The sequence below is a fragment of the Panulirus ornatus genome, chromosome 25 (assembly GCF_036320965.1).
Source record: "Panulirus ornatus isolate Po-2019 chromosome 25, ASM3632096v1, whole genome shotgun sequence".
NCBI lineage: Eukaryota > Metazoa > Arthropoda > Malacostraca > Decapoda > Palinuridae > Panulirus > Panulirus ornatus.
The window spans coordinates 1,685,765-1,713,264 of record NC_092248.1 but is presented as its reverse complement, the minus strand read 5'-3'; the positions used below and the strand labels follow the sequence as shown (position 1 = coordinate 1,713,264).

The 27,500-nt window shown below is 42.9% G+C and overlaps 1 protein-coding gene across 6 annotated transcripts in view; it reads right to left on the bottom strand.

The window, feature by feature from the left end:
- Positions 1-27,500, bottom strand: part of LOC139757158 (uncharacterized) — a 178,832-nt gene that overhangs the window by 25,544 nt on the left and 125,788 nt on the right. For all 6 annotated transcript variants that reach the window (XM_071677264.1, XM_071677267.1, XM_071677266.1 and 3 more), the window contains one exon: positions 22,601-22,680. In XM_071677264.1, the coding sequence (XP_071533365.1) occupies positions 22,601-22,680 (80 nt within the window). The remainder of the gene's footprint in view (positions 1-22,600; positions 22,681-27,500) is intronic.

Genomic DNA, 27,500 nt, shown 5'->3' with positions numbered 1-27,500 from the left:
TATTTAAACACCTCTGTGTGGAGTTCCTTATTTGAACACCTCTGTGTGGAGTTCCTTATTTAAACACCTCTGTGTGGAGTTCCTTATTTAAACACCTCTGTGTGGAGTTCCTTATTTAAACACCTCTGTGTGGAGTTCCTTATTTAAACACCTCTGTGTGGAGTTCCTTATTTAAACACCTCTGTGTGGAGTTCCTTATTTAAACACCTCTGTGTGGAGTTCCTTATTTGAACACCTGTGTGTGGAGTTCCTTATTTAAACACCTCTGTGTGGAGTTCCTTATTTGAACACCTGTGTGTGGAGTTCCTTATTTGAACACCTCTGCATGGAGTTCCTTATTTGAACACCTGTTTGTGGAGTTCCTTATTTAAACACCTCTGTGTGGAGTTCCTTATTTGAACACCTCTGTGTGGAATTCCTTATTTAAACACCTCTGTGTGGAGTTCCTTATTTAAACACCTCTGTGTGGAGTTCCTTATTTAAACACCTCTGTGCGGAGTTCCTTATTTAAACACCTCTGTGTGGAGTTCCTTATTTAAACACCTCTGTATGGAGTTCCTTATTTAAACACCTCCGTGTGGAGTTCCTTATTTAAACACCTCTGTGTGGAGTTCCTTATTTGAACACCTCTTTGTGGACACTTCTCTATTTGGAACGCTTCTGTATAGACTTCCTTATTTAAATACGTGTAAAAAGTTTCCTTATTTAAACCCTATCATTGGACTTTCGTATTTGAATAACGTTGTAAGATTTCTTAATTGAACGCCTTTATATTCGACTTCCTCATTCGAATCCCTGTATAAGGTTTCCTTATTTGAATGCCTGTTTTAGGTGACCTTATTTCACTGCCAGCATATATATATATAGTCCCTTATTTCACTGCCGCTTACACTTTTGTATCTTTGCCCTGTTAAGTATTGTGGCAATAACAACCCGCTCTTTGTTCAATTTGGTTTCCCAGCTGGACGAGTAAAAGGCATGCGTAGGATCGATAGATAGATAGAAAGATAGATATAGACAAGTAGATAGATACATAGATAAATAGATAGATAGAGATAGATAGATAGATTGATAGATAGATAGATAGATAGATAGAGAGAGAGAGAGAGAGAGAGAGAGAGAGATGAAGAGAGAGAGAGAGAGAAGATGAGAGAGAGAGAGAGAGAGAGAGAGAGAGAATAAAGAGAGAGAGAGGAGCCAATCACTCATCGTTATAAATGTATATACACTACTACCACTACTATTACTACTACTTCTACTACTACTACTACCACTACTACTGCTATTACTACTACTTCTACTACTACTACTACCACTACTACTACTATTACTACTACTTCTACTACTACTACTACTACTACTACTACTACTACTACTACTACTACTACTACTACCACTACTACTGCTATATACTACTACTTCTACTACTACTACTACCACTACTACTGCTATTACTACTACTTCTACTACTACTACTACCACTACTACTGCTATTACTACTACTTTCTACTACTACTACTACCACTACTACTGCTATTACTACTACTTCTACTACTACTACTACTACTACTACTACTACTACTACTACTACTACTACTACTACTACTACTACTACCACTACTACTGCTATTACTACTACTTCTACTACTACTACTATACTACTACTACTACTACTACTACTACTACTACTACTACTACCACTACTACTGCTATTACTACTACTTCTACTACTACTACTACTACTACTACTACTACTACTACTACTACTACTACCACTACCACTACTACTGCTATTACTACTTCTTCTACTACTACTACTACTACTACTACTGCTGCTGCTGCTACTACTGCTACTACTACTACTGCTGCTGCTTACTACTGCTACTACTATTACTACTACTACAGCGTGGGATGACCAACACAGGAAGAAGCACGTCCAGCGGCTGACAGCGGCTGGCTCCTATGAGGCTGGCTGGTCCCCTAAAGGGAGATAACAAATTTCCTGTAGCGTCATTGGTCAAAAAAGAAAGAAAAAAAAAAATTTCACTGCCCATCATAGCCGGGGAGACATCGCGAAGACTTGCTTGAGCCAGCGGGAGAGGGAGAGACGCCAACGGAATGTTAAGTTTTTGGGGAAAACTGCCGACGACTTAGCATAAGTGTTTCCCCTGAGAATTGGACCCCACAATAAGAAAAGAAAAGAAAAGAGTCCAATTGATGTATGAGGTCACAAATCAAAGTCATGGGCACACTTGTAGATGATATCTCCCTTCCGTGCTAATTTGCATTTGATTGAAGACTTGGCGCCTCTGTTATATATAAGCCTTGGGAGTGAGGGAAGTCACACTCTCATGTCCAGTAGATCATGGTGTCTACTGCTGTGTACCTGGAGGCGAGGTTCGTGGCCCACACAGTAGCGCAGGAACTGCTGGATAAACCTCACCAAGACGTGTTGAGTCAATGAAGACGACCCCAATGGTCAAAGAATATGTGGATGTGGTACGTCTCCAGAGCCATCTTCTGTGTTGGTAAAGGTTTTCTGGGAATCTCGTGTTTCCATCATGCAATATATATATATATATATATATATATATATATATATATATATATATATATATATATATATATTATATATATATATATATATTGTGTGTGTGTGTTGGAAAGGATCACAATTTTGCGCGTGATCAAGATATTCTATGTCTCCGCTGATGATGTGATTATTACACGAAAGTGCACCTGGGAACTTTTCGTGTTTCATTTTCGCCGTGGACTCATAGGAATATGTGTGTGTGTGTGTGTGTGTGTGGGTGTGTGAAGCTCTTCTAAGCGATGGCAGCTGGTCGACATTGAAGATTTTGATTTAGATTTGAAGAGAAAAGAAAAAAAAGAAGATTGATAGATGTCATGCAAGTGTTCGATATCATCTTGATCTAAGTCATTAGGTATTGATAATTCGTGTGAAATCATCTAGATCGTACATGATAGACACGTACATGTCGTTTGGAACGTGGGCAAAGTACCCAAGTCTTTGGTATAGACTGTCAAAATATGGCATGACTGACACATAATGGACAAATTACTATCACGTATGGAACGATTTACGAACAAGAACAATGCAGAGAAAAAACTTATACACGTCTACAAATATACTTAAATGAATACCTCTTGAGGCGTCAAGTCCACGATTGGACATTTGTTTCCCCTTCGAAGTTTCCAAAAACCTTTGAAAGGCTATGTAATTCTTCTCTCGTAATCATCAATTGGCTTTTGTACTCTTTCCAGAACACGTTCTGTTTCTCCCTGATCTCGTCTCCCATCACACACACACACACACACACACACACACACACACACACACACACGTTGCTCTTCTGTATTCCTTTGTGTACCTCCCTCTCCGAGTAAACTGTATACAAGGGAACGCCGCCATCCACTGTGAAGATACTCGATGAAGATTTAAACAACACAAGCGCCTCTGGTGGCCGCCGTAAGTGGCAGTACATCCCGGGCCCCAAGGCTGTTTACCCGGTTTACATGTAAATAAGGCCGCTGGCAGAGCGTAAAAGAACATATTTTATCGTGGTGGATCCAGATACCCGACTGTATGATGCTTGGGTTGTCTCGTCCCAGAGGTATTATATATATATATATATATATATATATATATATATATATATATATATATATATGTGTGTGTGTGTGTGTGTGTGTGTGTGTGTGTGTGTGTGTGTGAGAAATTGGTTCCCTAATTAACACGGAAGAGAATCCTCAACTTCGTTATTTGATTTATTTTTCTTTTTTAATAAGAGAAGTTTTGTGCAAGTTGTTGGTTCTAGTAACTTTGGGCTCTGCAAATAAAGGCCAAGGTGTGGGAAGAAGATTAACACACGCTCTCTCTCTCTCTCTCTCTCTCTCTCTCTCTCTCTCTCCTCTCTCTCTCTCTCTCTCTCTCTCTCTCTTCTCTTCTCTCCTCTCTCTCTCTCTCTCTCTTTCTCTCTCTCTCACACACACACACACACATACAACACACACACAAGAACCCCCCTCTCTCACACACACACACACATACACACATACGAACGCCCATTCTGCACCCTTCCCCCCAAAAAAAAAGAAAAAAAATGACTGAAACTTTTTTTTTAAACTTTCGCTGCTACTCTAATTCTACGGGATTTTGTTGTTAACACGGTCGAGAGAGAGAGAGAGAGAGAGAGAGAGAGAGAGAGAGAGAGAGAGGACAACCCCTACATTTAGCCACAGTCTCCACCCCGCGGTTTACTTCGCTGACAGGAAGAAGGAAGTCATACGTTTACGTGTTGAGGGGAACTTATGTTGTCGAAGTATGTTATCATAGTGACACTGAAGACCTGTATTGGATTTCCTCGTGTGGAGTTCCTTATTTGAACACCTCTGTGTGGAGTTCCTTATTTGAACACCTCTGTGTGGAGTTCCTTATTTGAACACCTCTGTGTGGAGTTCCTTATTTGAACACCTCTGTGTGGAGTTCCTTATTTAAACACCTCTGTGTGGAGTTCCTTATTTAAACACCTCTGTGTGGAGTTCCTTATTTAAACACCTCTGTGTGGAGTTCCTTATTTAAACACCTCTGTGTGGAGTTCCTTATTTAAACACCTCTGTGTGGAGTTCCTTATTTAAACACCTCTGTGTGGAGTTCCTTATTTAAACACCTCTGTGTGGAGTTCCTTATTTAAACACCTCTGTGTGGAGTTCCTTATTTGAACACCTCTGTGTGGAGTTCCTTATTTGAACACCTCTGTGTGGAGTTCCTTATTTAAACACCTCTTTGTGGAGTTCCTTATTTAAACACCTCTGTGTGGAGTTCCTTATTTGAACACCTGTGTGTGGAGTTCCTTATTTGAACACCTCTGCATGGAGTTCCTTATTTGAACACCTGTTTGTGGAGTTCCTTATTTAAACACCTCTGTGTGGAGTTCCTTATTTAAACACCTCTGTGTGGAGTTCCTTATTTGAACACCTGTGTGTGGAGTTCCTTATTTGAACACCTCTGTGTGGAGTTCCTTATTTGAACACCTCTGTGTGGAGTTCCTTATTTGAACACCTCTGTGTGGAGTTCCTTATTTAAACACCTGTTTGTGGAGTTCCTTATTTGAACACCTCCGTGTGGAGTTCCTTATTTGAACACCTCTGTGTGGAGTTCCTTATTTAAACACCTCTGTGTGGAGTTCCTTATTTGAACACCTCTGTGTGGAGTTCCTTATTTAAACACCTCTGTGTGGAGTTCCTTATTTAAACACCTCTGTGTGGAGTTCCTTATTTAAACACCTCTGTGTGGAGTTCCTTATTTAAACACCTCTGTGTGGAGTTCCTTATTTAAACACCTCTGTGTGGAGTTCCTTATTTAAACACCTCTGTGTGGAGTTCCTTATTTGAACACCTGTGTGTGGAGTTCCTTATTTAAACACCTCTGTGTGGAGTTCCTTATTTGAACACCTGTGTGTGGAGTTCCTTATTTGAACACCTCTGCATGGAGTTCCTTATTTGAACACCTGTTTGTGGAGTTCCTTATTTAAACACCTCTGTGTGGAGTTCCTTATTTGAACACCTCTGTGTGGAATTCCTTATTTAAACACCTCTGTGTGGAGTTCCTTATTTAAACACCTCTGTGTGGAGTTCCTTATTTAAACACCTCTGTGCGGAGTTCCTTATTTAAACACCTCTGTGTGGAGTTCCTTATTTAAACACCTCTGTATGGAGTTCCTTATTTAAACACCTCCGTGTGGAGTTCCTTATTTAAACACCTCTGTGTGGAGTTCCTTATTTGAACACCTCTTTGTGGACACTTCTCTATTTGGAACGCTTCTGTATAGACTTCCTTATTTAAATACGTGTAAAAAGTTTCCTTATTTAAACCCTATCATTGGACTTTCGTATTTGAATAACGTTGTAAGATTTCTTAATTGAACGCCTTTATATTCGACTTCCTCATTCGAATCCCTGTATAAGGTTTCCTTATTTGAATGCCTGTTTTAGGTGACCTTATTTCACTGCCAGCATATATATATATAGTCCCTTATTTCACTGCCGCTTACACTTTTGTATCTTTGCCCTGTTAAGTATTGTGGCAATAACAACCCGCTCTTTGTTCAATTTGGTTTCCCAGCTGGACGAGTAAAAGGCATGCGTAGGATCGATAGATAGATAGAAAGATAGATATAGACAAGTAGATAGATACATAGATAAATAGATAGATAGAGATAGATAGATAGATTGATAGATAGATAGATAGATAGATAGAGAGAGAGAGAGAGAGAGAGAGAGAGAGAGAGAGAGAGAGAGAGAGAGAGAGAGAGAGAGAGAGAGAGAGAGAGAGAATAAGAGAGAGAGAGAGAGCCAATCACTCATCGTTATAAATGTATATACACTACTACCACTACTATTACTACTACTTCTACTACTACTACTACCACTACTACTGCTATTACTACTACTTCTACTACTACTACTACCACTACTACTACTATTACTACTACTTCTACTACTACTACTACTACTACTACTACTACTACTACTACTACTACTACTACTACCACTACTACTGCTATTACTACTACTTCTACTACTACTACTACCACTACTACTGCTATTACTACTACTTCTACTACTACTACTACCACTACTACTGCTATTACTACTACTTCTACTACTACTACTACCACTACTACTGCTATTACTACTACTTCTACTACTACTACTACTACTACTACTACTACTACTACTACTACTACTACTACTACTACTACTACCACTACTACTGCTATTACTACTACTTCTACTACTACTACTACTACTACTACTACTACTACTACTACTACTACTACTACTACTACCACTACTACTGCTATTACTACTACTTCTACTACTACTACTACTACTACTACTACTACTACTACTACTACTACTACCACTACCACTACTACTGCTATTACTACTTCTTCTACTACTACTACTACTACTACTACTGCTGCTGCTGCTACTACTGCTACTACTACTACTGCTGCTGCTACTACTGCTACTACTATTACTACTACTACAGCGTGGGATGACCAACACAGGAAGAAGCACGTCCAGCGGCTGACAGCGGCTGGCTCCTATGAGGCTGGCTGGTCCCCTAAAGGGAGATAACAAATTTCCTGTAGCGTCATTGGTCAAAAAAGAAAGAAAAAAAAAAATTTCACTGCCCATCATAGCCGGGGAGACATCGCGAAGACTTGGCTTGAGCCAGCGGGAGAGGGAGAGACGCCAACGGAATGTTAAGTTTTTGGGGAAAACTGCCGACGACTTAGCATAAGTGTTTCCCCTGAGAATTGGACCCCACAATAAGAAAAAGAAAAGAAAAGAGTCCAATTGATGTATGAGGTCACAAATCAAAGTCATGGGCACACTTGTAGATGATATCTCCCTTCCGTGCTAATTTGCATTTGATTGAAGACTTGGCGCCTCTGTTATATATAAGCCTTGGGAGTGAGGGAAGTCACACTCTCATGTCCAGTAGATCATGGTGTCTACTGCTGTGTACCTGGAGGCGAGGTTCGTGGCCCACACAGTAGCGCAGGAACTGCTGGATAAACCTCACCAAGACGTGTTGAGTCAATGAAGACGACCCCAATGGTCAAAGAATATGTGGATGTGGTACGTCTCCAGAAGCCATCTTCTGTGTTGGTAAAGGTTTTCTGGGAATCTCGTGTTTCCATCATGCAATATATATATATATATATATATATATATATATATATATATATATATATATATATATATATATATATATATATATATATATGTGTGTGTGTGTTGGAAAGGATCACAATTTTGCGCGTGATCAAGATATTCCTATGTCTCCGCTGATGATGTGATTATTACACGAAAGTGCACCTGGGAACTTTTCGTGTTTCATTTTCGCCGTGGACTCATAGGAATATGTGTGTGTGTGTGTGTGTGTGTGGGTGTGTGAAGCTCTTCTAAGCGATGGCAGCTGGTCGACATTGAAGATTTTGATTTAGATTTGAAGAGAAAAGAAAAAAAAGAAGATTGATAGATGTCATGCAAGTGTTCGATATCATCTTGATCTAAGTCATTAGGTATTGATAATTCGTGTGAAATCATCCTAGATCCGTACATGATAGACACGTACATGTCGTTTGGAACGTGGGCAAAGTACCCAAGTCTTTGGTAAGACTGTCAAAATATGGCATGACTGACACATAATGGACAAATTACTATCACGTATGGAACGATTTACGAACAAGAACAATGCAGAGAAAAAACTTATACACGTCTACAAATATACTTAAATGAATACCTCTTGAGGCGTCAAGTCCACGATTGGACATTTGTTTCCCCTTCGAAGTTTCCAAAAACCTTTGAAAGGCTATGTAATTCTTCTCTCGTAATCATCAATTGGCTTTTGTACTCTTTCCAGAACACGTTCTGTTTCTCCCCTGATCTCGTCTCCCATCACACACACACACACACACACACACACACACACACACACACACACGTTGCTCTTCTGTATTCCTTTGTGTACCTCCCTCTCCGAGTAAACTGTATACAAGGGAACGCCGCCATCCACTGTGAAGATACTCGATGAAGATTTAAACAACACAAGCGCCTCTGGTGGCCGCCGTAAGTGGCAGTACATCCCGGGCCCCAAGGCTGTTTACCCGGTTTACATGTAAATAAGGCCGCTGGCAGAGCGTAAAAGAACATATTTTATCGTGGTGGATCCAGATACCCGACTGTATGATGCTTGGGTTGTCTCGTCCCAGAGGTATATATATATATATATATATATATATATATATATATATATATATATATATATATGTGTGTGTGTGTGTGTGTGTGTGTGTGTGTGTGTGTGTGTGTGTATGTGTTGGCAAACCTCTGCCTCGCGGTCTGGCACAGACGCGAGTGTGTCAGACAGACACGCTGGCACAGACAGACATAGAGGGCATGACACAGACATACTGACAGAGATATAGAGGGACGGACAGACGCTGTTAGACAGAGGGTCACACAGACACACTGACACAGACACAGAGGGTCAGACAGACACGCTGACACAGACACAGAGGGTCAGACGGACACACTGACACAGACACAGAGGGTCGGACACACTGACACAGACACAAAGGGTCACACAGACACACTGACACAGACACAAAGGGTCACACAGACACACTGACACAGACACAGAGGGTCAGACGGACACACTGACACAGACACAGAGGGTCACACAGACACACTGACACAGACACAGAGGGTCAGACGGACACACTGACACAGACACAGAGGGTCAGACGGACACACTGACACAGACACAGAGGGTCAGACGGACACACTGACACAGACACAGAGGGTCAGACGGACACACTGACACAGACACAGAGGGTCAGACGGACACACTGACACAGACACAAAGGGTCACACAGACACACTGACACAGACACAGAGGGTCACACAGACTCACTGACACAGACACAGAGGGTCACACAGACACACTGACACAGACACAGAGGGTCACACAGACACACTGACGTAGACATAGACGGCCTGACAGACACACTGGCACACGGGTAGACAGACACTAACACAGACATGCTCCCAGCTCGCTGGCGATGAGAAACACTAGGTACTTTACCTCACTTATATCTTCGAATTGACCGCCTTGACCGAGAGCAGAAGGTATGCCGTAATGAGCGAAGTGCCTACAGATATGTTGTTCTCACGTTGCGAGGCAAGAGTTCATGAATATTATTGGGAGAAATCTGGTGAAGTTGTCTAGTTGGAGGTGTTGGAGGGAGTCGTCCAGTGGCAGGTGTTGGAGGAAGTCGTCCAGAGGGAGATGTTGGAGGGAGTCGTCCAGCGGGAGGAGATGTTGGAGGGAGTCGTCCAGAGGGAGGAGGTGTTGGAGGGAGTCGTCCAGCGGGAGATGTTGGAGGGAGTCGTCTAGAGGGAGGAGATGTTGGAGGAAGTCGTTCAGCGGAAGATGTTTGAGGAAGTCGTCCACCGGGAGATTTTGGAGGAAGTCGTCCAGCGGGAAGTGTTGGAGGAAGTCGTCCAGCGGGAGGAGGTGTTGGAGGGAGTCGTCCAGCGGGAGGAGGTGTTGGAGGGAGTCGTCCAGAGGGAGGAGATGTTGGAGGAAGTCGTTCAGCGGAAGATGTTTGAGGAAGTCGTCCGGCGGGAGTGTAGGAGGGAGTCGTCCAGTGGGAGATGATGCTAGAGGAAGTCGTCCAGTGGAAGGAAATGATGGAGGAAGTCGTCCAGTGGCAGGTGTTGGAGGAAGTCGTCCAGTGGCAGCTGTTGGAGGAAGTCGTCCAGTGGTAAGTGTTGGAGGAAGTCGTCCAGTGGTAAGTGTTGGAGGAAGTCGTCCAGTGGTAAGTGTTGGAGGAAGTCGTCCAGTGGCAGGTGTTGGAGGAAGTCGTCCAGTGGCAGGTGTTGGAGGAAGTCGTCCAGTGGCAGGTGTTGGAGGAAGTCGTCCAGTGGCAGGTGTTGGAGGAAGTCGTCCAGTGGTGGGTGTTGGAGGAAGTCGTCCAGTGGCGGGTGTTGGAGGAAGTCGTCCAGTGGCAGGTGTTGGAGGAAGTCGTCCAGTGGCAGGTGTTGGAGGGAGTCGTCCAGTGGCAGGTGTTGGAGGAAGTCGTCCAGTGGCAGGTGTTGGAGGAAGTCGTCCAGTGGCAGGTGTTGGAGGGAGTCGTCCAGCGGGGGGACATCTGTCACCTCACATGGAGTTCGCTTCTTGTGTGAGTCACATGCCTCACTAGCCATTACGTTTTCTTTAGTATTTTCTTTAATTTCGTGATCCAGTGAGCTATTTCTACCCACACGTTGAAGACGATACGAACCTACGATATAAACTTTTACTACTTCTGAAACGTATGAGAGAGTGAGTCTCACTCCTCATCGTATTTTCATTTTATGCTTTTTATTTGTAATTGGGCAAATTTTTACGATTTTTATTGATATTTTTTTGAAGAATATTAATGCATAAAAGATGATCTAAAGACTCGATGCTTAAAAAGGTTTTTCTTATGGGTTTCTGTGCCTCATCTGACACCTCTGAAAATTTCAAACTTTTTGGTCATTTCTTTACGTGGGAAGATGTGTGTGTGTGTGTGTGTGTGTGTGTGTGTTGTGTGTGTGTGTGTGTGTGTGTGTTGTGTGTGTGTGTGTTGTGTGTGTGTGTGTGTGTGTGTGTGTGTGTGTGTGTTTGACCACCTTCCATAAATATAGTAGATACGTATTGTTGCCGCTCTTGTGTACGAGGTAGATAGGTGTGTGTGTGTGTGTGTGGGAGGGTGGGTGGCGCCTGGCCCTTATAATTACCCTCGGCTGGGTTTAGGGTACAGTAAAGGGAACTTCTTTCCCTAGTTTTTTTTTTTTTTCTCTTTGATGAGGTGATTAGCTGTAATGCGGTGGTTAGGAGGGGATGAGGATGGGGTTTGGATATTGGAGAAGGGGTAATACCATTTTGGATAGGGTAGAAGGGGTAGTACCATTTTGGATAGGGTAGAAGGGGTAATACCATTTTGGATAGGGTAGAAGGGGAAGTACCATTTTGGATAGGGTAGAAGGGGTAGTACCATTTTGGATAGGGTAGAAGGGGTAATACCATTTTGGATAGGGTAGAAGGGGTAGTACCATTTTGGATAGGGTAGAAGGGGTAATACCATTTTGGATAGGGTAGAAGGGGAAGTACCATTTTGGATAGGGTAGAAGGGGTAGTACCATTTTGGATAGGGTAGAAGGGGTAATACCATTTTGGATAGGGTAGAAGGGGTAGTACCATTTTGGATAGGGTAGAAGGGGTAGTACCATTTTCGATAGGGTAGAAGGGGTAGTACCATTTTGGATAGGGTAGAAGGGGTAGTACCATTTTGGATAGGGTAGAAGGGGTAATACCATTTTGGATAGGGTAGAAGGGGTAATACCATTTTGGATAGGGTAGAAGGGGTAATACCATTTTAGATAGGGTAGAAGGGGTAATACCATTTTAGATAGGGTAGAAGGGGTAATACCATTTTAGATAGGGTAGAAGGGGTAGTACCATTTTGGATAGGGTAGAAGGGGTAATACCATTTTGGATAGGGTAGAAGGGGTAATACCATTTTAGATAGGGTAGAAGGGGTAATACCATTTTAGATAGGGTAGAAGGGGTAGTACCATTTTGGATAGGGTAGAAGGGGTAATACCATTTTGGATAGGGTAGAAGGGGTAATACCATTTTAGATAGGGTAGAAGGGGTAATACCATTTTAGATAGGGTAGAAGGGGTAGTACCATTTTGGATAGGGTAGAAGGGGTAATACCATTTTGGATAGGGTAGAAGGGGTAATACCATTTTAGATAGGGTAGAAGGGGTAGTACCATTTTGGATAGGGTAGAAGGGGTAATACCATTTTGGATAGGGTAGAAGGGGTAGTACCATTTTGGGGAACGGGGGAGATGGTTGGTATAGATGGCTATAGAGTGTATAGATGTACGTACGTGTGAGGGTCTCGCTGGAGTGTGTGATGGAATGGCTGTGCTGGGCACCAGCGCTGTGGTGCCTCATTGATCTATCGCTGCCCCGGGGAGAGAGAGAGAGAGAGAGAGAGAGAGAGAGAGAGAGAGAGAGAGAGAGAGAGAGAGAGAGAAGGAAAGAGAGAGAGAGAGAGGGATAGAAGTGTGTGTCTGTGTGTGTGGGTATGTGTGTGTGTGTGTGTGTGTGTGTATGTGTGTGTGTGTGTGTGTGTGTGTGTGTGTTGCTTGTTGTAACGGTAACGTGTGTTGCTTGCCTTCTCCGTTACGTTACGTGGAGTCAGGTTAGGTGGAGGATAATGGCGGTGTGTGTGTGTGTGTGTGTGTGTGTGTGTGTATGTGTAACAAACAACCCCACCCCCCTGTGTGTTACGTAACGTCAATTGATGTGATATGATTTTTTTCCCCCCCCCCTACAACCTGCTTCCCCCCCCATCCCCTCCCTCACACATTTTCCCTGTACTTCAAAGTCCTCCTTGGGTGTTTTTCTTTTTTTCTTCCTTCTTGTTTTTCTCTGACGTAACATGATTCTGGGTTTAATTACCTTGCCCTCTGGAAGGAAAAAATCAGTGCAATTATCGAGGTTCTTACGTCGCTCTTTAATCGAACGATCGATGGAAAGGGAAATTATACATTTTTCCCCCCTCAAGCTGCCCCAGCTCCTGCTGGACCTGGTCAGTATCCCCCTCACCTCCCTCAAGCTGCCCCAGCTTGTGCTGGTCCTGGTCAGCATCCCCCACCCACCCACACCCTGAAGCTGCCCCAGTCCCAGCTGGACTCGTCAAATTTTCGACTGTGTTGGAAGGTCTGGAGAAACCTTTTGTATTGGGATTTTGATGTTGGTTCCGAGAACTTCACTTTCCTCTCGTGTAAGTCGATCACCCTCACCGTGAAAGTGGCCTACGGGGGAGAGGGGTTGATTTCTATAAATTCATGTATACTTTGAGGGAAAAAAACGCCAGAAGTACACGTATAAACGACAGCGGTGACGGGGACGCTAGAAGGCTAATGTGCAACAGCTTGGAGTCAGTCACAGGTTAAAAAAAAAAAGTATTGAGCGGAATTACACTTTTTTTTTTATCAAATTAAATATGTATATTTTTTTCTTTTTTATAGGACCCAGTCATGGGCCAGGTAGGCCTCCTGTGTCTGTCTGTCCCTCTCATGTAAACTCATTGTCTTTGGACGTTACTGTTGCATATTGCAACGAATATGAGACATCTTTTCATGTTTCATATTCTTAAACCACACTTAAACCACACCAGCCCCTCTTGTGATGTTATGTGTGAGGGGGCAATTTTTCGTAGGTCGTTTTCTTGGCTGTGGCTTCAGTGTGGGGTGGTGATGGTGGGTGATTCCCCTCGCCCTGTTCTTCCACCAGCAGTGTGGAGGTCGAGTTGATGAGGAGGGACGACCGGCCGAGCGACCGACTCCTGAGTCCAGGCCCATGTAATCCCCACACACAGCCCGTCAGAACGGGACACACTCGATCCACTTGAGATTCAGTTTCCGTGGTGGAGTGGTGTCGTGTTAACCCGGGGTTCGAGTCCTCTAGAGCGTGGGCAATCACAGGCTCACAGTCAACCCCCAACTGTTCATCCTCCCTTCGGGGTTCTGGTCGATAAATGGTTACGTATATAAATCACTTAAATATAATCATGTAACCCCAGTATGCCTTTGGCTGGCCTCCCGCAGCTTCAAGACTTCGTTACCATCAGTACTATGAAAAGAATCACTGACAACCGTGTTTTCATTTTATGCTTTTTATTTGTAATTGGGCAAATTTTTATGATTTTTATTGATTTTATTGAAGAATATTAATGCATAAAGGATTATCTAAAGACTTGATGCTTAAAAAGGTTTTTGCTATGGGTTTCTGTGCCTGGCCCTTATAATTACTCTCGGCTAGGGGGGGAGGCCAGGTGAGGATATTCCACAAAGGCCCAGTCCTCTGTTCTTAACGCTACCTCAATAACGCAGGAAATGGCGAATAGTTTAAAAGAAAGAAATATATATCTTTCATACTATTCGCCATTTCCCGCATTAGCAAGGTAGCGTTAAGAACAGAGGACTGGGCCTTTGAGAGAATATCCTCACCTGGCCCCCTTCTCTGTTCCTTTTTTTGGAAAATTAAAAATAACGAGAAGGGAGGATTTCCAGCCCCCCGCTCCCTTCCCTTTTAATCGCCTTCTACGACACGCAGGGAATACGTGGGAAGTATTCTTTTTCCCCTATCCCCAGGGATAATATATATATATATATATATATATATATATATATATATATATATATATATATATATATATATATATATATATATATATATATATTCCTAAGAGTCCACGGGGAAAATGAAACACGATAGATTCCCAAGTGCACTTTCGTGTAATAATCACATCATCAGGGGAGACACAAGAGAGAAATATAACAGTCAGTTGATATACAACGAAGAGACGTAGTTAGGACGCCATTTGGTAAACATGTGATTGTCCAAGACAGACAACGAGCGTATCATAAACTTATTATGTGGACAAGAGGGTGAATTGTTTACAAATTTTATCAACAATAAATTTATCCAATTTGTATAGATCTTCACTAATATTGAGATTATAATTCTTTGTGTATCTAATTATAGAAGATTCAGTGATATTTCTCGTGGTACTGGAGATAGAGTGAATCTTCTATTATTAAATACACAAAGAATTATAACCTTATTATCTGTGAAGGTCTATACAAATTGGATAACTCTGTTGTTCATAAAATTTGTCAACAATTCACCTTCTTGTCCACATAATAAGTTTATGATACGCTCGTTGTCTGTCTTGGACAATCACATGTTTTCCAAATGGCACCCTAGCTACGTCTCTTCGTTGTATATCAACTGGCTGTTATATTTCTCTCTTGTGTCTCCCCTGATGATGTGATTATTACACGAAAGTGCACTTGGGAACTTACTGTGTTTCATTTTCCCCTCATAGGAATATACTTGATCACGCGCAAAATTGTGATCCTTTCCAATATATATATATATATATATATATATATATATATATATATATATATATATATATATATATATATATCGGCTTCTATAGAAAAGAAAAAGTAACATAAATAGTATCACAAGAAATTCATCAAATTTTTGAGATACGGTTTTGCTTGAAGCCTTAAGTTTCGTGGCTTGTCGTGCCAACGCCTGACACCACTGTATAATGCCAACATTTCACTCGACAGCGTTGGCACCGCACCATCGTGTAGTGACAAGACCTCACACCACTGTGTAGTGAGAACGTCTCACACACCACTGTATAATGCCGACATCTGGCACCATTGACCAGTGGCAACACCTCACACTGGTGTGTTGTGACAGCGCCTCACATCACTGTGTTGTGACAACACTACATAGCGTCTCTGGCCACCACTGAGTCCACAGATACTGTTGTAGGTGTGGTATGTTCTATATGACAAGTGTATGGAGAGACACGTGTCTGGGTGACTCAGATCTGTGCGAATCTTGGCCGGATTGCCTGACCACATCATCTGGTTTACTGGAGGCTGGTACTTCTCCTTGGTTGACCGGGTCGATTTGAATGGAGGCCGACACTTCTGTCTGGTTGACTAGATCTGGTTGAATTGGGCTGGCACTTCTGTATGTGAACAATTTTGGTTGAGTGTAGGTTGATGGTGCTTCTGTCAGGTTGACCAGACCTGGTTGACAATAGGCTGATACCTCTGTGTCTGGTCGATCAGATCTGGTCTAGCGTGGGCTGACACTTCCGTCTGGTCGACCCGCTCTGGCATGGGTCGACTCGGGTCGACCTGTTCGACCTGCACGTCAAGCAACATGTGCGCCGGAAGAGCTCCTCCCTGACTCCGGCCCTCCAATGTGTGTGTGTGTGTGTGTGTGTGTGTGTGTGTGTGTGTGGGTGTCGGTATGTGTGTGTGAGGGGGGGGATAAACCTCCCCAGCCAGTCCTTGCTTGTGATACGTTGCAGGGAATGTCATCTTCCTTGGCTGTTGGGGTCGTCATGCATTACGTCCTTCAGGAGAGTGTGGTGGGAGGTGTCTCCTTGCCAGCCATTGGTTCATGCCGCGCTGAAGATGGTCGGGGTGACCTCCTGCAGGAAGGTCCTCCCACACCCACCAGGGTTCATGACTGTCATACCATGACAGCGCACGCGCCTATGACGCCACAAACGCACCCAAGCTGATTGCGTGTCAACGTGTGGTCGTGGCTTCGAAGCTCACCACGCCTTACTATGGTCGTGGCTTCGAAGCTCACCACGCCCTACTGTGGTCGTGGCTTCGAAGCTCACCACGCCCTACTGTGGTCGTGGCTTCGAAGCTCACCACGCCCTACTGTGGTCGTGGCTTCGAAGCTCACCACGCCCTACTGTGGTCGTGGCTTCGAAGCTCACCACGCCCTACTGTGGTCGTGGCTTCGAAGCTCACCACGCCCTACTGTGGTCGTGGCTTCGAAGCTCACCACGCCCTACTGTGGTCGTGGCTTCGAAGCTCACCACGCCCTACTGTGGTCGTGGCTTCGAAGCTCACCACACCCTACTGTGGTCGTGGCTTCGAAGCTCACCACACCCTACTGTGGTCGTGACTTCGAAGCTCACCACGCCCTACTGTGGTCGTGGCTTCGAAGCTCACCACGCCCTACTGTGGTCGTGGCTTCGAAGCTCACCACGCCCTACTGTGGTCGTGGCTTCGAAGCTCACCACGCCCTACAGACAACCAGATCGAACCCCTCCCGCACAGGAGACTTGCTACTGTCCCCTTCCTCTGTAGCGAACCTAACCTTAGATTGTGATGAATTTTATATTCCATATCTTAAGTCCTGAGTCGATGTTGTACTTCTGAATTTGTTCTACATTTGGCTGTGGGAATGATCGTAGAGCAGAGAAGGTTTTACGTGCAAGATCCCACTGTACAGTTACTGTAGCCGTGAACACAGTACACTGTCACAGGAACTGAGCACTGCTGGGTTGACGCCTGTCTTATACTGGCCTTAGAAAATACGGTATGGTAACCCCATGAATACGAGAATGATATAACCCCTTTTTGGGCCTGATAATAGAGTCACCTTTGACCTGACCCTTGAAGGTCGTACAGCCGTGGTCAAGGCACCGTACCGTCGTTTTCAGTAACAAGGGGCTTTGAGGTCTTGTGACCCTGTTATCTGCATCAGTGTGAAAACCACTCTGCTCGTTACTGTTACAGTGGTCATTTAGTCATGTATGATCGCTGGACATACACGAAAGAAGGAATGGGTGCCCCACGAGTGTAGAAATGGGGCCCACGAGTGTAGAAATGGGGCCGACGAGTGTAGAAATGGGGCCCCACCAGTGTGGAAATAGGACCCCACGAGTATAGAAATAAGGTCCACGAGTGTAGAAAATCCATGTACTCTTTGTACAGCACCTATTTGTCCCCATTTGGTAATTTGAAATGGGTGATTTCACATCATCGGCACAGCTTTCACCTGCAGCTTCTCCGTCAGGTGGAGGCCCACTAGCCTCCCCTCCACACACACACACACACACAAACTCGTGTCTAAACTCGGGTTGTGCATTGTTCCAGGTGGGTCTCATCGGCCCTCCTGGACCCCATGACGATCAAGGACTAATTAATCCCAAGACGGGGAGCAGCAGGCACTGCTGGCCTACGCTCGGAGCGAACCCCAGGGGCAACACACATGGGGGATGCTGGAGATATTACATACCAGAGTTACACACTCGTGAACTGTGTCCATCTCTCTATCCATCTATCTGTTATGCACACACACACACACATATACACACACACACACACACACACACAGTGTGTGGTGAATAAGGAGGAGAAAAGAGTAAATGTGAGACAAGATCCAAAGAGATGTAATCATGGAATAAATGTGAATACTTTGTATGATAACATAGACTGGGAAACGGATCTCAGCAGCCAGGGACCAATGCACCGTGGCAAGGGGTTCTTCTGTGTAATCCTGAGTGAAAATGAAGGGAACGTCGGTACCTCCAGCCTCAACTACTGAGGGAATATCAAGAAAGAGGGAAGAATGGCTCGGTGATAAGATGTCGCAACGCTGAGGAGCTTCGTAATATACAGTGGCGAAGAGATAGACGACACTCCAACCCGCCAGTACTTGTAAGGTGTGAGAGCATAAGGAACATGTATTGCAGGCCAGGTAAGGAGCAGAGAACCTCTGGATCGAGTATTCTTGACAAGACAGGAGAAGAATCCAAACACATGAATGAATTGTCAGTTAAACAGTTGCTACTCAGGCTGTATGAGTCTGTAGGAAGAATTCTAGAGAATGGTATCACGATATGTGAGGAACTTAAATAAAAAACTCATGTGTTTTCACAGTGGACGAGAACATAGCTGCAACACCAGTGGCATGCAGTGGAGAGGATGGGGTTTTTTTTTTTAGAAAACATCGAGATGTTTGAAAGAGACAGAATACGAAGAGGTCGTGACCCATTCAAGGTTCATGGCTTCGGTGACATTTCCACCCTATGTGTTGAAGATGGCTGGAGGTTCACTAACAAACGCCTTGAAATATTGCTCAAGATATCGCTGGGGGAGAGGCGAGCCGCCATGGGAACGGCAAAGGGCAAACGTCATATCTGCCCACAGAAAAGCAGACCGGGAATAGGAGGGGACAGAACTACAGACCTGTCTCACTCACGAATTGGGTCTGCTCGGTTCTGGAAAAAATATTCAGAAAGGGAAATAGATGAGTTTCTACAGAAGAGCAATTACTTAAGTGAGACACATCACGGATCTGGGGAAAAGGTCGAGTGCAACAGTTCTCTTAGGCATCCACCAGAGACAAAAGGGAAGATCAGTTCGAATCTGGATTAGCAGAAAACATTTATCCATGTATTGCTTTACTGTACAGGAGGCGGATTGAAAAGCTGTGGCTACCAGGCAGGCTTAGGGGAAGACTCCTTTGATAGATTATCTGACTAGAAGGGAACAAGATATATATATATATATATATATATATATATATATATATATATATATATATATATATATATGAGGGGAGCCTTATCGAGATGGGTTGTCACCAGCGGAGTACCACAGGGCGATGTTCTGGGACCGTTATAAGTCTTCTTGATCTCTGTATACAACTAGCCAGAAGGTATGGACTCCTACCTAAACAGGTGTGCAGATGATGCAAAGGGGATGAGGGAAGTGAGTAGGGGAGAGGATTGCCTCAACTTACGAGAGGATCTTGACAGACGCCAGAGTTGTTTCTGATACACGATTGATGAAGTTAAAACCCGAATGTTTATAGTATAATGAAAATGTGTGTTTACTAAAGAAGGCCTTGGTATGATTATCATCTAAATGGAAACAAGCTGCAGGAACCTGAGTGTAAGAAAGACTTGGGAGTCGGCAGTGTCCCTCACCTGTTACCTAGAATCCTGCCGTAGGAGAACAGTTAAGGATACCAACTGTCTGCTAGCAAATATTAGAATTGTATTTAAGTTCATTGATAAAGAAATGTTCAGGAAGCTATTCACTTCCTCATACGACCAAAACTAGAATATGCTTCTTAAGTTTGGTCTCCGCACCTAAAGAAGCACAAAGGGCTGGTCTACAGGAAAGCAACAAGGAAAACACCAGAATTAGAAGGGCTGAGTTACATGGAAAGGATAGGAGCTTTGAATTCGCTCACGTTGCAAGAGTGTGAAAGGTGACTTGTTCACAACCTTTTAAGTTATTAAATACAGTGATGACGCTGACAGTGAACAGTTCTTCGTGAGAGGTAGGGACAGAACAGGCATTGGACATAACAGGAAAATAGGCAAGAATCTTGCTAGACAAGATGTCCGAAAAACACTTTCACAATACAGGAGTGGTGGATGAATGAATTGAATAACAAAAGACGTGCTTAATGCAGACATCAGACAGAACTTTGAGAAGTATGACTGAGAATGTTTAAGAGATGGGGTCCCACGAGTTTGTAACTCCCTCTCCATAGAGTACAAAAAGGTGATTTACACACGGACCGTCCATGGTGTAATGGTTAGCATTACGAACCATGAGTCACCACGTAACCTCACGAGGTTGGGACTGCAAGAGTTCGAATCTCGAGCGCGGCAATCGGCCCTCACCCATCCCAGGCTTCATCCCTCCCAAGTCAAACTCCATATCCTGCCTTCCGCATGCCGCATACTTCCCCAACACATATAAGCACTGCTTCCATAAATTCCTTCAACTCCCCTTCTACTACCCTAGTTTCATTTGCTCACACCCTCTGCTCTCCTTCACACAGACTGAATATACCATAGCCAAGATAAGGACGTAGTGAAGATATGGATGTAGTGAAGATATGGATGTAGTGAAGATGGTGTCGAGATGAGGGTGGAGTGGCTGGTGGGACGGGGTTCTGGCAGGTGGAGATTTGAGAGGCGTTTGTTTAAGAGGGGCCCTGAGGTTTTTCCTCCGGCGGGGAATGGTTTATTTTTGGGAACTTCAAAGCTTTGGGAGCGTTGGAGGTCTATTAGAAGTGGTGGCTGAGGATCAGGTGGTTGGAGAGGAAGACTTTGGGAGATAGCCTGAGATTACTGTAATCAAGGAGATCGGAAAACAGAAGACGACTATATATGTGTGTGTGTGTGTGTGTGTGTGTGTGTGTGTGTGTGTGTGTGTGTGTGTGTCGTGTCTCAAGGGAATCCACAGGTTGCAGTGGTGTCTGGTGTTGCATTTCCTCTCTCGACAGGCGACGCAACAGACAACGTCTCTCCTGCTGCATAGTTAAGACCGTGGCATGTGGTGAGGGAGGGAGGGAGGGAGGAGATCGGCACATGTTATATGCATGTGCCAGAGCCAGGGTTCGAACCTCCCAAGCGTTCCTGAGGTCCAGGCATTATTCAAACGACACACATATGTATATACATTTTTGATTGAGTTGTACACACAGGGTGTACATGAGAAGTGTATATTGTTTGAATTATATAAACAGTGTCATCATGCATTCATAATTTCACTTCAGTTTGCTATGAATTTGTGAAGATGACTTGTGGACGCCCTGTATATGATGTATACTAGACATATGTGTACTGAATACGATCTTCAGTACATGTGTACACGACGTATGTGTCATGAATAGATCATGTGACATATCCCTTTCAGGTGAATGTTGGAGTCTCACAATTTTTGGCTTTCACTTTGGCCCTATGATTACTTGTGCTAATATTTAGAGAAAAATTTTTGCACGGAGATGATGTCATAAAGAATGCAACAGAAATTCATGGAAGGGACTGAAGAACTTGCCAACGTTGGAAATAAGAAACAGCTGTACGAGTTGAAATGGCGTGTCTTGCTTATACATAGCCAGTTCAGACGGATGTATAATAGCATTTGGAAGTGTTTAGTAATCAATGGATATAGCCACTTCAGACTGGTGTAACGTTTGGAAGTGTAAAGTAATTCATGGGTATAGCCGGTTCTGACTGGTGTATAGCAACGTAGAGCAGTGTATAGTACATCATGGGTCTCCTCATGTTGTGGATGGGGAGGCAGGCATACCATTTCCCTCATAAAGTTTTGGAAATTGAAAGTGAATTGAATTGGGTCTGCATTAATTCACTGTAAAAAAAAGGAATAAAGAGAGAGGGAACTATGTAGCGGGTGTCATACACGAAGCCAGATATATATATACATGCGACAATTTATATATATGGTGGGGGGCTATACACGTGGCATTGATATTGAATATACAAATTATATAAACTCTCTTACTTGGAAATATCATACCGATATGAACATTACGAGCGCACCCATGTTAGAATGGGGCCTCTACCTGTTCTGTACGAAAAGGTATAAATACACATAGGTTATTACACACACACACACACACACACACACACACACACACACACACACACACACTCACACACACACACACACACTCACTCACACACACACACAGAGTGATGACAGAGGAGGGGAAGGGTTTGTGATGGCCGTGACTTGGCACGGTTGGCTGAGAGAAAGAGAACTTTCCCTCACAGTCTTACCGTAGGTGAGGCACGCCTCTCCCTCCCAGCACGGGTCACACTCGCAGGACCAGTCTGGCATCACCTCCCCGTTCTCACACCTGCAACACACGGAGGGAGGGGATAAGAAGGATCACTTCAGTACACCTACGTATGTAGAGAGGGAAGGAGGCTAACATGTATAGGGGATCATGCCACTCTTTGTATGCTATATTCTTCTTCAGTACATTGATGAAGTAGGTGTATGGGTGTTACATGTGGGAATAGGACCATTATTTACTTTTTACTTCATATGTAAGAGTAATGGAAGAGGTATTGTGGTATTTTGTAGTCTAGACATTAAGCTTTGACTAATATAAGTGTTTCATTCCAGACTCAGTCGAATTCTAAGGTTCGTTTTATGTTCTTCAAGACATTGACTATATCCATAGAAAAAAGGATCACACATTAGTTTTTCTTCTTCGTCATCTGTATTTGCCATAGAAAATGGACTCCACGTCCCAGATCCAGTCCCATGGCAAGTGGAGAAGAACATTTTGCAAACGTACTGACGTACACACACACTGAACCATCAGGGAACGGAGTGAGACCATACAGAATGTCAAGTTAAATGAGTCGAACCTAAAACCACAGAAAAGATGATAGAAATGAGAGAGTGAAAAAGCCCTTGGCTGGCCAGGTGCTACATGGAAAGTTCCACAAGACAGGAAGCTCTCCAGTGTAACAATGACTTAAAGAAAGATAATATAAATCGTCCAAGCTATTTGGCAAGCTTATTGGAAGACGTGATTGTAACAAGATTGTAAATCGTTTGTTGAATAGATATAATCAAAGAATGGCATCATTTTGGAGGCTTCAACCATATCGTTCTTCATGTCCCGGTAAAAAATTCTACTGGATTTCTTTATGATGTGATCAGCGTGTATGACCACAGTAAAGCAGTTTGATGTCATTGAAATAGATTTTTTTTTTCAATTTCACTCAGAAAACACCCAAAACGTCCCGCGTCAAAGATTCCTAGGAATAACGTCCCGCGTCAGAGATTCCTAGGAATAATGTCCCGCGTCAGAGATTCCTAGGAATGGACGTCTGAATTTTATCCACGGGGAAAAATGAAACACCCTATGTTCCCAAGTGCACTTTCGTGTAATGATCACATCATCAGGGGAGACACAAGAAAGAAATGTAACAGATAACAGTGAGAATGATGATGAGGTACGATACAAAAGACATCAGAATTGGCAAACGATACATCACTGTAAAACACACGAGATACAGCAGGATATTAACATTAAAGCTTCAAGCTGATACAGATAAACTGATACACAGGGCGTACGTGTTTGATACACTGTGCGTACATGTTTGATACACTGTGCGTACATGTTTGATACACTGTGCGTACGTGTTTGATACACTGTGCGTACGTGGTTGATACACTGTGCGTACGTGTTTGATACCCAATGCGTACGTGTTTGATACGCTGTGCGTACGTGGTTGATATACTGTGCGTAAGTGTTTGTTACACTGTGCGTACGTGTTTGATACACTGTGCGTACGTGGTTGATACACTGTGCGTACGTGGTTGATGTACTGTGCGTACGTGGTTGATACTCTGTGCTCTCCATTTGGAATATCCAATGAAGCTGCATCTATTAACGAGAGAGAGAAAAAAAACTATGGACTTCTTTACATCAATCTCCGGTAGCCGGAGGCCATTTGAGCTGCAAATGGAGGCAGTGAAAAAGGCATGTGAAATACTTTATTATAGATTCAAGACATTTGAATACAAGTCTAGGAATAGGGTGATCCATTGTACCATAGATTATTCATCTTTCTTTTCCCCTTAACTTCATTTTTTTTTCCATTGTTTCCTTGTGTTTGAATCCTGTGTGAAGATGTTCCGTAGATTGACACAGTAATTTTTTGTGTTATTGCTGGACTGGAGGAATATTTATCATTTATCAGAACACAGATGGCTATGATTATTTGTTATTATTATTATTATTATTATTATTATTATTATTATTTTTTTTTTTTTGTCGCTGTCTCCCGCGTTTGCGAGGTAGCGCAAGGAAACAGACGAAATAAATGGCCCAACCCACCCCCATACACATGTATATACATACGTCCACACACGCAAAATATACATACCTACACAGCTTTCCATGGTTTACCCCAGACGCCCCACATGCCCCGATCCAATCCACTGACAGCTGTCAACCCCGGTATACCACATCGCTCCAATTCACTGTATTCCTTGCCCTCCTTTCACCCTCCTGCATGTTCAGGCCCCGATCACACAAAATCTTTTTCACTCCATCTTTCCACCTCCAATTTGGTCTCCCTCTTCTCCTCGTTCCCTCCACCTCCGACACATATATCCTCTTGGTCAATCTTTCCTCACTCATTCTTTCCATGTGCCCAAACCATTTCAAAACACCCTCTTCTGCTCTCTCAACCACGCTCTTTTTATTTCCACACATCTCTCTTACCCTTACGTTACTTACTCGATCAAACCACCTCACACCACACATTGTCCTCAAACATCTCATTTCCAGCACATCCATCCTCCTGCGCACAACTCTATCCATAGCCCACGCCTCGCAACCATACAACATTGTTGGAACCACTATTCCTTCAAACATACCCATTTTTGCTTTCCGAGATAATGTTCTCGACTTCCACACATTCTTCAAGGCTCCCAGAATTTTCGCCCCCTCCCCCACCCTATGATCCACTTCCGCTTCCATGGTTCCATCCGGTGCCAGATCCACTCCCAGATATCTAAAACACTTCACTTCCTCCAGTTTTTCTCCATTCAAACTCACCTCCCAATTGACTTGACCCTCAACCCTACTGTACCTAATAACCTTGCTCTTATTCACATTTACTCTTAACTTTCTTCTTTCACACACTTTACCAAACTCAGTCACCAGCTTCTGCAGTTTCTCACATGAATCAGCCACCAGCGCTGTATCATCAGCGAACAACAACTGACTCACTTCCCAAGCTCTCTCATCCCCCTCTCTATCATATGCCTTCTCCAGATCCATAAATGCTACATACAAATCCATTTGCTTTTCTAAGTATTTCTCACATACATTCTTCAAAGCAAACACCTGATCCACACATCCTCTATCACTTCTGAAGCCACACTGCTCTTCCCCAATCTGATGCTCTGTATTATTATTATTATTATATTTATCATTATTAATATTCTTATTCTTATTATTATTATAATTATATTATTATCATTTATCTGATCATTATTTCATTACATGCTTGAACTTGCTGTGTGATACACCATGGTATTAGGTTTCGCCCTGGAGGTATTTTTTTTCCCCTTAGTGGAAACAAACTTTCTCAATTAAGAACAGGACAAAGAAAACGGCCTGTGCGATCGGAAGTTAACAAGCCATATTATAGACGAGGGAGGTTGGGGGGGGGGGTATTTTTTCTTTTAAAAGAATATCAAATGAAGGTCTTAATGAGGTTACGTTAGGGGGGGGGGTACAAGCCTCCTGCTCCTATGGGCAAGCCTTGTGCTTACTTTGAACATATGCTAAATAGATCTTGAATCTATCTATCTATCTATCTATCTATCTATCTATCTATCTATCTATCTATATATATATATATATATATATATATATATATATATATATATATATATATATATATATATATGTATATATATATATATATATATATTCTTTTTCTTTCAAACTATTCGCCATTTCCCGCGTTAGCAAGGTAGCGTTAAGAACAGAGGACTGGGCCTCTGAGGGAATATCCTCACCTGGCCCCCTTCTTTTGGAAAATTAAAAAAAGAAAAAAAAAAAATATATATATATATATATATATATATATATATATATATATATATATATATATATATATATATATTCTTTCATGTGGGACGGCATATCCCAGGCCTGGGATGTGTATGTCGTGTTTGGGTGTCAGGGATAACACGTGTGCCAGCGTAAGATCACTCCCTCCCGTCCGCCGTCATGATCATGTTGTAACCTTACCCATACCGAAGGCTCGCTCGTCCCTCGTGGGTTATCTTGTATTCCCTCGTGTTATCTTGCCCCTGTGGTATCTTGCTGTCTATCTTGCGTTCCATCTCACGTCTGTGTTGGATGTCGTGGTGTTATCTTGCGGCCGTCATAGTGGTGTTATCTTAAGACCTTTCTTATAGTGGTGTTATCTTGAGACCTTTTTTACCGTGGTGTTGTCTTAAGGCTTTTCTTATAGTGGTGTTATCTTAAGACCTTCCTTATTATGGTGTTATCTTAGTGCTTTCTTCATAATGGTGTTATCTTAAGACCTTACTTGTAATGGTGTTATCTTGATATCTTCCTTATAATGGTGTTATATTGATATCTTCCTCATAGTGGTGTTATCTTGATTTCTTCCTTATAATAGTGTTATCTTAAGACCTTACTTATAATAGTGTTATCTTAAGCCCTTACTTATAATGGTGTTATCTTAAGACCTTACTTATAATAGTGTTATCTTAAGCCCTTACTTATAATGGTGTTATCTTAAGCCCTTACTCATAATAGTGTTATCTTAAGCCCTTACTTATAATGGTGTTATCTTAGTACCTCCTTGATAATGGTGATATATGAGATCCTACATCACTATATAATGACCCTGCAGATGGAGTTATCCTTCAATCTTCCTTATTATAGTATTGTCTTATATCCTCTTCATTGTTATCTTAAATACCTCTACAACGGTTGTATGTAACAACCCTCTCAATATTGTTGTTATGTTCTTCATGGCCCCCGTGTTACCTTCTACAAGTGTTATAATATCCCACAAGTTCATAATGGTATCCCCTATATACAACAATATTGTCTTTCTATACGTCTTGATATTCGATTCGTTTTGAAATAAGTAACTCCCACAC